This window comes from Danaus plexippus, chromosome 2 (assembly GCF_018135715.1).
Source record: "Danaus plexippus chromosome 2, MEX_DaPlex, whole genome shotgun sequence".
NCBI classification, from domain to species: Eukaryota; Metazoa; Arthropoda; class Insecta; order Lepidoptera; family Nymphalidae; genus Danaus; species Danaus plexippus.
In genome coordinates, this window is record NC_083537.1 from 7,562,565 (window position 1) to 7,575,738 (window position 13,174).

At 31.0% G+C, this 13,174-nt stretch overlaps 1 protein-coding gene across 3 annotated transcripts in view; it reads left to right on the top strand.

The window, feature by feature from the left end:
* The window catches only part of LOC116779338 (serine/threonine-protein kinase 26), a 52,760-nt gene that overhangs the window by 5,063 nt on the left and 34,523 nt on the right, over positions 1 to 13,174 (top strand). The window contains exons 1-2 of one of the 3 annotated variants that reach the window (XM_032673575.2): positions 7,478 to 8,058; positions 11,704 to 11,928. In XM_032673575.2, the coding sequence (XP_032529466.2) occupies positions 7,771 to 8,058; positions 11,704 to 11,928 (513 nt within the window). In that variant the 5' untranslated portion in view covers positions 7,478 to 7,770. Of the gene's footprint in view, positions 1 to 7,477; positions 8,059 to 11,703; positions 11,929 to 13,174 lie in introns of those variants that run through there. The other 2 variants (XM_032673574.2, XM_032673576.2) reach the window with 2 other exon arrangements.

Below are 13,174 nucleotides of genomic sequence, written 5' to 3' on the forward strand. Positions count from 1 at the left end.
GTTTTATATATATTAAATTATTACTTGTAAATCATAAAAAAGTATTATAGACGTGTTGTGAAACAGCTATGACGTTATTGGAAACAATCCATCTCCGTGAAAAATATAATACAATGCTCTAATATATATATAGATATAGATATCTGCAAGTCATCCAACCTTACAATGTATCATTTGATTCTCAATTTCACAAACGAATTGATTTTTAAATTAATCGTTTGTTCCCGTTAATGGTTATTTGTAATATAATTGCTATGTTTACGTTTATACGTATATAAAATGCAGCTTAGTAATTTAATATCGTCAGTCGATCGTTAATGTGACCTTAGGGCTTAGACTTTAGCATAAGTATGTTCGTCATGTCAAGTGATCTCATTGTCGAGTATCTCAGATAAGCAACTAACTTTGACTTTCCATTTATGTGAACTAGCGTTTTGTTTTTATAGTGACATTTTATTTTACTATTATCTATTGAGTTTGTTATTTAAATTAAATTATGTGACTTGCATCTAGCTGAGAGTCAATCCATCCAATCCGATCCATCATTATTCGAGTCCTTGGAAACTCACTTATATTAAAGCTATTCAAGTAGTGTTTAATGGAAAGATGACACATTGCAACTCATCTATCATATTCTTATTACGTTTTTATAAAGATATTTCTACTCTTAAATATGTGCGAGCGAATATTATATTGTAAGGCTTAGAATACTTTTACTATATTTGTATTGAATATTTTTTAAGGGCCTTTATTCGTTAGCAACGGAATTCTTACAGTTTTCAATAGTTGGAAAGAACTAAATAAATTAAGACCAAGTTGATTTTTTTAGGCCGTGTACACATTGAACCTGCTCGGTCTACTTAACTTTGTAATTGAAATCATTAAATCGACTTACGTGCACATCTGCCCTTGGCCTTAGTTTGCTCAATGTAGATCATATATTTCTTTGTTCATAAGACGGTCCAGTTCGCGTCTCACTATTTTTTTTGTTACATACATCAAAAGTATAATTTAATGTTACGTACAATGTATTCATCGTCACTATTATATTTTTGCAAAGTTCAATGATTGAAGGCTTTTAGATAAGGTTAAAATATTGCCAATAGTTAATAAATAAATTAATACAATTCATAGAGAGAAATCTTATTGTTAGTATATATTTCTGTTGAATACAAACATACACACGGAAACATACATTTTATCATTTATAATAATACTTACGTGCTTACTTACTAAGTAGCTTGATTTGTAACCTCAAGAACAAAAGTTAAAATTTCAATAAGAGGCTCAGACAAGTTATATTTTATGTAAATATAAGTTTATTTCAAGATTTGATAGATATCAGTTAGATAAGGATCACACTCGAGAAAAATCTGCTACGGAATTGCGTCGCAGCGTGGTATTTACTTTTTCATATTTATCTTTTTGATGTTATAAGGATAACTCAATGTGATAGTTTGACACCCTTTGTTAGAATTTAGAAAAAGAGAAAATTATGTTGAATAAAATATTTAATTAACAAAGAAACTTATTGATAAAGATTATAAACATCGGTGTCTCTAAGGCTGCTAAAGATATTATTTCATTATAGGTTTGTTTTTTGATTAAAGATTCGTACATAGGCAGACTTGTCAAGCCAACCAAAGTTATCAGAAAAGTGAATTGGGATATTGTTAAAATCTAGCTGTCATGCCTTTGAAACCACATTAATTATTGGCTAGAGTACATTCACTTACGCTATTTTGCAATGATAATATTTATATAAGTCAAAGTATTATTTTTATAAACGAAATTAACGTCTTCAACCTACGGCCGATAGTATTTCAATGACCCTTAAATTGAGAAATTATCACAGCATAATTACCCACTTAATGTCAGTTTCTCTATATATAAATATATATAATGGATATAAAATAATTAAAAAATTTCATAAGTTCAATTGCGGGACAGGTTTATTTAACACTTACAATTAAAAGGTCTCATTATTGTATCATAATGTGTTTACTTTTAATCATCAATTGGTATTGAGATTACACTTTTTAAATCTAGCTAATATATCGTTTTAAATGAATGAATATTTTGTACGCTTGAACCCTTATCATTGAGATTGAGATGAACTAGCAATTCGATTTTTAGTGTGATATTTACTAAAAATAAACTAATTACAAATTAAAGTAAACACTTATTTTATATAAAGTAAGTTTAAATATGCTATCGATCAACAATAATATTAACGCAGGTGATTGTGATTAACTAACATGCTTTACGTTAGTAATATTTGTAATATTTTATTTGTCATCATGCAATGCGAAAGTCTCAGTTTTATTAGCATTAACTCGGTTCGCGTTCTATTAAAATATGTTCGTCAATTGTCGCGTGACTGCTCGAGTTAGCTGCTTTCTCAAATAAAGTTCCCTATATATAAAATTAATTGCAATACAGTCGAAATAGATGAATGAATTTGATTGTTTTTATTTCTAGCAAGTATCAAGCCTGTTGTTGTTAAGAAATAGTTGCGTTTTTTTTTAAATTTATAATATAAATTTAGTTATACTAATTCCAATCGAATTTCATAATATATTTCTAATATGAATTTTTATTAAATATGCGATTACAATAAACAACTATATCTATATATAATGTGAAGTTATACAGGTGTGAATTGAATCGATTGACACACTTACAGCTAGGTAATGTTAAGCCGCGACGTAGTGGCTGTTTAAAGAAATGTTGCATTGGAATGCTGCACGGCAAAAATATGCATTCGGGTCGCGTTCTTGTTTATTTTGAGAGGATTTCTAGTTTGGTTGCTCGGTTATATAACCACGGTTATATGAATCGAGAGTTTAAAACTTATTTTATGCTAAACTAAATATTTCATAATATAGAAACTTAGGAAATATATATATTTTTTGTTTTAAAACAACACGTGCGTTATTCTTTTCCTAAAACAGTAAGATTTTATTGTTCTGTATAAAATATTTAACTAACAGTTAGTTGTATACTATAATTGAATATCATTGATAGTGTTCATATTTTTAGTAATTATTATAAAAAAAACTTTAGTTGAATAAATTAATTTAACTAATAATATTTTAAATATTCTCATAAAATTTTAAGCAAATAAATATCGCTTTACGACATTATGTATAATCTGTTACTTTTCACCAATTAAATCAATACGTCAAAATGGCCATTGTGTCATTTCCTCTACAGAATCAAGTCACTATAGCTACTGATAAACTTTATAAACTCTCCGATGATTAATTATCACTAAATGTCCTTATGGCTAAATGATGACTGTGATAAAATTATTGAACGGAAATATCCTTGTGTCTGTACATATTTATTTAATTTTAAAGGAACGAATTTGCAAATCTTAGCACACATTAGGATATCTACAGATCAATGAATGACATACTCGAAACTGTCTGTATTTTGTTAAAGATGCACCCTCGTGGTAATTTTACGTTATTTTTTATTCAACTCATATTTAATTAACGTGATTTATAATTTGTAACTGTAACCCCAGACACACAATGAGAGGTGTTATAAGTCGGATTTCGATGTCTTTGTGTACGTGTGTCTGTCTGTGTCATCACAGCTCTCAAATGGATCTACCAATTTCGATGCGCTCTTTCATTTTGAAGCCAGTTCCCTTACTGTAGTTCCTAGCAAAGTTTGGTTAATATCGGTCCGGCAGTGTAAGAGAATCAGCTCTTTTCCTAAATGACGTAATAATTTTTGTCAGTGATTACTCTACTAATTAGGTTTGATGCTCTGAAAAATGAATTGTTCTCTTTTTATAATTTAATAGAAATTTCCTATTTTTAAACATATATATAAAGAAATTATAATATTAAGAGACATTTGACAGTTAATACGAATTATTGAATCTATAATCGTTCTAGTCTTTAACTATAACAAAATACTGTTATTTAATTCCAATTATGTTGTTCGCAATACTAGGAAGTAATGTGTACAAAAAGCAAAAATAATTAAAGAAAAATAAACAGTAGTATTAGTGTATCATCGCAGACTGATTTGTTTAGTGAATTGAACGAACGAGGTGTTTTATGTTATGCTTCAATGAATACTACGCGCTAGTACACTCAACAGGAATGTTTTCATTTAAATAACATATAGTGAAGTATTATTTTAATAAATAATATATAAAATGATTATCCATGTTATAAGAACGGCTTTAATGTAATAGTATATTCTACACATTTGTGATATTCCGTCTGGGTAGATATTTTTCTTTGTTTAGAATTATATATAAAGGAACGACTTTTGTCTACATACGTAGCTTCTTGGAAGTTATTTTATTATACGTTTTATATAGATTATATACTTTATATATTGGAATATGTATGACAGAATTGTAATATCCGTACAGAAAAAAAAACATTTCTATTGACTTTCGTAGAAACGTCTGATTTGTTGAAAGAGTGAATTGTAGGAACATTTGAAGTTTTATTTTATTTTTATATTTTATACAGTCATAAAACACGGTAGGAAGAAGCATCAGGCCATCGATTTTCTTATTGGCGCGTCAGGTGGAAATAGCTCTTTTCGGACCATTGCAGCCATGCTCACTGCAGGACCACTATGATAGAATAGATCGAATTCTCTTGAATGAAAAGATTTTGGACTGTGAACATTTCATCGGATATTCTCATTACTACCCCACGTTCCGTAATGATATATCTGTTATCCTATACCATCTGTTTTCCAATGATAACATACGGTATTGATTTTTGTATTATGTATGCGTTTTAATAATATTATGAGTTACAACTATTTAAAAATAGGTACATTAATAGTTTCCTGTATCCTCTCCTGTGGATATTAAGCCTGCTATACTATATATACGTCTCTAACTAATACTTTACTTTAATCTGATATACAAGATTTGATGTCTTTATAATTGAAATATCAACAAAAATCATATATATTAAGAGATGTCGAGCGAAAGCCGCTTTCGTTTCGTCTATATAAGAAGGATTTGTTAAGTGTTTAAATAATGATAACCCTTACTCATAATACTTTACAATAACACTTGTTTTCATTGTAATGTTTAATATACATACAAATATAAAGGAAATAATTCTCTTTCGTCTGATTTACCTCATATATTACTTACACGTGTACAGTATGTTCCCAGTCGGATATTGAGCTGTTATAGCGTCGTCGGGTTCGCTCAGTGCCTTTCCGATATGACGTAAATGGGATGTTTTGTGCATCTAACTACGTGATTGAAAACAGCTAGCTAACTTTATACTGGCCAGATGGACGAAAGATTTACGAATATCTATATACGGGAAATGAAGTTAAATTGACTTAAAGAATAGTGTTGTCGTTTTTAATATGATAGAATATATTAAGTTACAAGAAATATATATTTTTATCTATAGGAGTCCCCTTTTTATCTGTCTTGTTTGCTATTTTCTTTCGATTTGTTTCTGCTTCGAGCATTCATTCAGTCTAAACAATGCACTTTAATAGTGTGAATGACAACGAACTCCTATCGGCTGTAGAGCCTAAATGGCTATAAATTTCGGCTCCAATGGTCGCAGACGATTTATGATACCTACCAATAGAATGCCCGCAAACCAGATTTCAAACTCAATAGTTTAAATCGAAATGTTTATCTGGCAAATATGTGCCATAGTTAACTTGAACAAAATTTTGAACCGTCATTGAAATTTTTGTTTCGGTAACGATGTTTACTCTGAATATGGTAAGCGTTGATTGCGTTTGCCAGCAAAACAAAGTTTAATTCCAATTTGTTTTATTTTTTATTAGAATGATCAGGTTTGATATACATACTTAGGATTTACATAAATGAAGTACCTTTTATCGTTTTAAAATGTATTTTTATATCAGATTTTCAGAGGTATGAAGTCGAGTAACACTGAGCTCAAATTGAACACTCAATGTATGAACAATATAAGGCGTTGGTGTTTGGCCATAGTCTTTGATATGTATATACAATATACATATTGTAATTGTTACAATATTACGATGAACAAACCTTAGTTACTAGTGAATTTAGTCACGCGTAGGCATCGCCGAATGTCGGCTGCTGTACACTAATAAATTTTAATATTTATATAATAAAATTCGTTATACCACTTATTATAGTGTAATATTATTATCTACTGGCGTTTTGATGGTTTGAGTTTTACCCAAAAAGATTCTAATAAATTCTCTCCGAATAGACGAACAAAAAAGACGCTATACGAATAAGTGTTAAAGTGACGTGAATTCGAGATCAAATACTCATATTGGTTCCATATCTATTCATAGTTTACGTTTTAATTAATTTAAAACCGGCATTTTTCGTTGTGTGTTATAATTGTCAAATGTGGACTAGGTAAAAGAAGTCTATGTATAATATATGTAGGATGCGTTGCCTAATGTCGTACGGTTATAACAGAGCGTGTCTTTAATGTAGATGTGGTAGTTGGTACTGTATTCAGTTCACGATATTCACGGTGCCTCGGACGGTGACACTACGGGACCGTCCACCCGAAGCCATTGACAGCGCGGACGCCACAAAGAATATAAATGCTGGCTTCATACATTCGTAATGATAAATCAATGATCATGCAGTAGTGTTGGAATTTGAAATAATTTATGGTTTTATTCCTAAGTGACAATTTTTTTGCATATACTAAAAGGTGATAATTTTTTGTCCCAATTTGAAGTGCTTCGAACGTTATCGTACGCATAAAAAATTAAGGCGCTCCATTGTTCCTTTTTTACTGATAATAGTTTCATCATTGGAATAGAGTTTTGCTATATGTTAAAAGCTCTATTAGTAAATATATTCAGATGTAGCTGTCGAATGTAGTTATCAGTAGTTACTGTTAATGAAAGCGACTGAAATTATATCCAGTAAGAGCAGAGCATCGTTCAATCTGATGTTGTGTGGTCAAGCACCGTGACGGTGGTGCGGCAGCTGATGCTGCACGGTTCGCTGGTTCTGCTCCCCCCTCCCCCCAGCCTGCGCACCCTGGGCCCCCCTCTCTCCCTTGCGAAAAGTCATAATGCAATTGCCAGGACGGCCGATGTGGAACGCTCAACGACCACTGCCATCACGCAACCAGTCCGCACTCAAATGCGTTGTAACTCACACGCCATCCACCACGATGGATTTGTCCAGACAAGATTTCTCTTATGGTGCTCGGTGATGTGGAAACTAGTGATCGTCAAGTTACCATTGGATTCGTACATTCAGTGACGTGAACTCATTACTAGTTTTGATTTAGTGTCTGAAGCCTAATCGTTACAATGTTGACTTGTATGTACTCGGTTTTCGCTTTTTCTAATGTATGGGACTAATTTTTGTATATAGATTGACCGACTTAGTTGTGGCAGTTAAAAGTAATCTTTATAGTAGTTAAAATGGCTTGAATTTCATTAGTTACCTTTTTCGTCGTAACAATTGTTCATGAACTGCGAATTAATTCTCGACACGTCTCACCTGCGTCCGGTGGCTGATGCTTTCCAAGTGTTGCATGGTTTTCGATCAGTCTTTTAAAAGCTGTAAGTCATCGGAGTCGTTTGGCGTCTTTCGCAATATAGTGTTAATTAAACAGTTCGGTAGTACGTGATTAATATCGAACAATTATCAGGCATAATGATAACATTAATTAAATATTAGAATGTCAGTTCAGTGCGTGATCGACTTTCGTGTTGTAAGGTGAAATGCTTTTCATAGTGTAAATAAGTAATAAGTGTTTGTTAAAAAGAAAGTAAAAAATGTGGGGTGCTGCAGTGTCAAATCCACCTCACTATCATTATATTCAGACAAATTCAGGGGGTCAAGTTCCTCAGCGTGGTCCATCAGGGCCCATTTTATCAGGACCTAACGCAAAGCATTTAAGACCTCAGTCATCGTATTCTTTGCCACATGGCAGCAATGGTCCCGGTCGATGGAGCTGGTCCGGTAGCAATTCGTCTTCTTTTGATAGAAGACAATTGAAAGTACCTCCTCAACCGGCTAGACCAGCACCAATCAGACCTGGAAATAATAGAACTGGCAACAATGTAAGTTTCATATTATACCCACCAGTTTTACATACCGTCAACACAAACTGACCATAAATGTAAAATGATAATTAAGGAACTATTTCCACTATACTTGCTTAAGTTTAAACGTTTTCAACGGGAGTTTGCGTCTTCAATAATATTTTTTTAATATAATGATTTATCGAGAGACCTTCAGAATTTTTTGTTTTGTAAACAAGTTCTTTATAATAGACAGTTATAATTAACAAAATATTTCTTATAAAAATCAAATTTCATGTAATGTTGAGTTTTAGTGCTGAGAATTTTCATCCTTTAAGATATAATTTAAGGTCTTATGTCTAATATGGATAATCATTGTCGTTCTGAAAAATAAACTTTTTCTCAAATTTTGCTTTGATCTTTATCAAATCCAGTTAAAAAGGCTCATGTGAAAATGTTTTTCTTTATTATATTTTATTGCAATAAAATTTTCCGTACGTGTTGTTACGTGTAATTATAATGTCAATGAGCGTGTGTATTCGTCTAGTTTTCGTTTCCGTTTCGCAATGCGTGTCGGATGTCGCTGAACACTCGCTATCCGACACGATTGCTTTTCTAATACTCAACCAGGTACATATGTGACTTAAATCATTCAATATTCTATCGATAATAATTATTATTCTAATGAATTATAGTTTAATTTACTTATGCATTTCTTATTTATGCTGTCACTACTTAGAGGACAGCCAAATAATGTGGAATATACATATGTGGAACGCAAAATGTTTATCGAGCGAAATACTGAGGGTGTTTTTAGTCAGAAACAACAGTTTTATCCCAAAATATTTTGAATGAAAAATAATAAACATTTCAATTGGAGTTCTGTGTATGGGATTTTTTTCACCAGAAATAAAAGAAAATCCATATGTATTTTTTATAAACGGACAGTCTTGTTAAAGAATAAAGTTATTCGTAAAATTTTCACTCAGTGCTTTATTTTTTTTTAATTCGTTCTTTTGCAATTTATATAAGCCTTGTAAAATTTCATAACAAAACTGCGTAATATTTTGAAATTTCTTTAATGCCGTCATGCAATAATATTCCTATAACAGTTATATTTGCAATAATAATATTGCGTTGTTATTAACAAACCACTAATTCGCATGACTCTGGCTATAAAAAAATAATATATACATTCATTGGGAACTGGTTTTGCTGTGAAGTGGTTTAGATATGGTCGGCAGGGAAGTTTATTTACTATGAGGAGTAGGTAATTTAAAGTTTCTCCTAGTAACATAATTAATTCCTTTTCTATAGCAAACTTAACTTTCATTCATAATATAAAAATTTAACAGACCCTATATTAAATATTAGATAAATAATGCAATATGTTATTTAATAATGAATTAAGAAAGAAATCACATGTCTTGGATCCCATGTTTATATATATGGAGAAGCAGGACGATTGCGTATTTGACGAAACATGTATGTTTACTCGCATTTATGTTATAGGAATTGGCGGAAGGAGGCTTTTAACAGATACTAGGAGTATTTGAAATGCAGTAACCGAGCATATATTTACGATGGCGTAATTAAATAATTCAATAAATATTACGGCAGCCAAAGAACGTATCTATGTAAACAATTAAATTTTTTTTAAATAAATTGCTATCGATTCATTTAATAATGCGACAGGTTAAATAATTTATATTATTAAACGAAATATTAAAAGCAAAAATAGTTTCTTAAGTCATGATTTATTTTTATCTCTGACGTCTATGCGTTGTAGATAAGATTATAAAAGAAGTAACATGTGAAATGCCAACATTACTTAGATCATACAAGATACATTTTAACATATCCGTCAATTAATTTATTAAACAATATCTTTTTCATTTTTAATATTCATTTAGAAGAAGATTATTTTTTGGTATGTTTTGAATTAGCCTTACATTCATTTATAATGAATAATACATATTCTTGTCTTAGTTACAATACACAGTTGTATTACACAATTATTAAAACGAAAAAAAAAATAAAAATTAAATTTTATTCCCACCGTATATTGACACGTTATCATTGATTATTATCGGTAGGGAATAAATATCATTATTAAAATCATATATCCTACGTTTCATTTAAAATGTCTGTTTCTATACAAATTCGAAATTCATTAAAAGAATGTTTATAAATTATTCTTTATATATTATAAATTATTCGAATGCTTACCATTAATGTTACTTATAAACAATCAAATTCCATTTCAATTTTGTTTGCGTTTGTTTGTTACTGACAGATATGTGGGTAGAATTCATAAACTTATTTGTGTGCTCTTTGTGTAGTTTAAAAAATTCGTTTCGTTAAGTCGCACAAAGCTAGTATTTAATCTTGGCCAGTAGTTATCCGATTCTGCTGGTTCCCATTTTTAATTAAAATTGGAACATCGCCTGTGCAGCGATGGTAGGATTGCGCTTGTGCTTCTATTAACTTTTTTTAAAGTCGGATATAATTGACTTTTTTCTAAATTTCGCATCTTTGGACCGGACTCAATAAACGGTTTTGTAAGCGACGAGCCTCACTCTGCCATCCCCTTTGGAGATACGGGCTGAATTTAAAAGAGGAAATAATGTCGTTACCGTAAAGGAAAGTACTTTTATACCTGCCTTAAATCAGAAATCATTGGATATTTAGTTCTCATTATTGTGATCTGTAATCTTATAGAAAGATCACGTTTTTCACTAGTTTTGCGTAGTAAATAAACCAGGTGAAATAGGCCAATTGTTTTAAAACTTTCAACTTATTTCGTCTTATCTCACCGCATTATGATAAAATACATTTTTAACACACTCTTTATATTGATACTATCGTAATCAGAATATTAATATCATTTCTATTAGCACTCACGTGTATATTTACACATGTATTTAAAGTTATTTTTAATGTCTTTGTACAATCTTCATCGTAATGTTTCAGCCCTTACATTGTAGTTACAATATACGTATGTCCGGTGAATTCAAAATGTACGTAAACTGACGCATACATGAATAATCCGAAAACAATTTACAGCGATGTTAGGTAAAATTTTAATAACAATCAATTTTTCACGCGGTGCTAGGTATGTGTATTGGTAAGAGTGTCACGTAGCGAGCTGCGAGCCTTGACTCCGTAGCAATGTCAGCTAAATGCAAGGAGTTCTTGACTCTCGGATTCGGTATGACGAGTCGAATACTGCTTTTCAACTAATTATAACATTAATGAAAAAACTTATTTATATCGGATGTCAGAAAGTTTACTGCAGATGTAAATTAAATATTTTTTTTCGTCAACAATTTTTTTTTTTTGTATATGATAATTCCTGCTGTAGGGTCTGTAAAGTTTTCTTATCCATTAAAGTAACATTATTTGTTGTTTATTGTTATCTATAATTAATTTCCACAAAAACAGCTCGTTCAGTACGACTATTTGATCCTTATCTTAATCCTCTTGGTGTGACATCAATTATGATTATTCTGGATGTGGATAAATTTTAAAAATCTGATATAAAAGGTATGAAATTGATTCGGTTTTTAACATAACTAGACCAATTACTGGCATGCACCAAAATTAATTTTACTCTTAAATTAAGACTATTGAATAATGTTTAAAATGTATGTGTTATTTAAATCATTCTCGTCTCTTTCGCAGAAGGTCGATCCTGAGCTGATCTTCACAAAACAAGAGAAGATCGGCAAGGGTTCCTTTGGTGAGGTTTTCAAAGGTGTCGATAACAGAACACAGCAAGTGGTCGCCATTAAAATAATTGACCTCGAGGAAGCCGAAGATGAAATCGAGGACATTCAACAGGAGATTATGGTGCTGTCACAGTGTGATAGCCCATACGTTACCAAATATTACGGATCATACTTGAAGGTGAGTCTATAATAAATAATTATATATGTTTTATAATAAGTTGTATATTACACTCATAGCGCAAAGATAGTAGCCATAAAGCGAATATTACATTAGCCACAAAACGTATATTATACAGCGTGTTCATCAATCACTGTCCTCACTTGTTTATCAGCCTTTTTTAGACACGGATCGAACGTAATGGTATCCATTATCTAGTGTGCTCTAAAAACACCATATATAGTGAATTTTATCCACTAATGTTGATAACGTCTTGTACTATTTCACATTGTAATAATCAATATTTATTGACTGTTGGTTATTAAATTGAAATATTCATTACAGTAATTTGGTGGCAATGCCGTATCTTTTGTAATTGTACGCCCACGTTGGTTTTACCAGGTCTAGGTTATCTGAGCCGCTAGTCACAGGGTCTAGCGTTGCGAAATTTGTTTTAATTAAATATATGAATATTATACAATAATACAGACGATGGTGAAACTTGATAATTACTTCAACCTACTGTTTCTTGTCATGTTATGCGGTTTTATATAAAGCTGTATGTATTCCGCGATAAAAGGAACATGTCTTTATTTTGGTCGGTATTATGTAATTGACGAAAAAGTTGACCGACAAATAATGCTTTGTAAACTTGTAAGAAATCTTATAAAAATCATTAAATAAAGTACAGCTGTAACAGAAACGTATTAAATAAATTTTAACTGAAACACTCGCACTGTCGGTAAGATAAGTCAGTTGCCATTAAACTATGAATGTAGTTGCAAAATTTACAATACGAATACATTAATCACGGCCTCATTGCAATTCTTATCTGGCACGATGAACGCCGTGATTTTATGTGGATGATTTCGTAAATGGCATTGAAACGCTATTGAGTTCCTCGTCCGTGTTCTTTAGAAAGTAAACGTCTTACTGCTTCCTTATTTAATATACAAATAATAATTATCCATTTAAAATATTCTTGTGTTTCAGTTGTTTTTTCGTTTTATTTTGACATATAAAATTGATGATTATGTAGAAGTTGTAGTGGAATTATAGAAGTGAAGAGCATTTAGTCGCATGTTTTTTTTATTATTTCACTGTTCTTTTTTTTTTTCATTATATATTTTTTTTTATTAAAACCCGAGATCAAAACAAAGAATAAATTTCGCTCCAATTCAATAAGTGTCCGATCCGGGGATTTTCGAATTGAATTTCAAATGGAGCGGTCGAAAATATCTTATTGTGTGTTATGCGGAAGATGTAA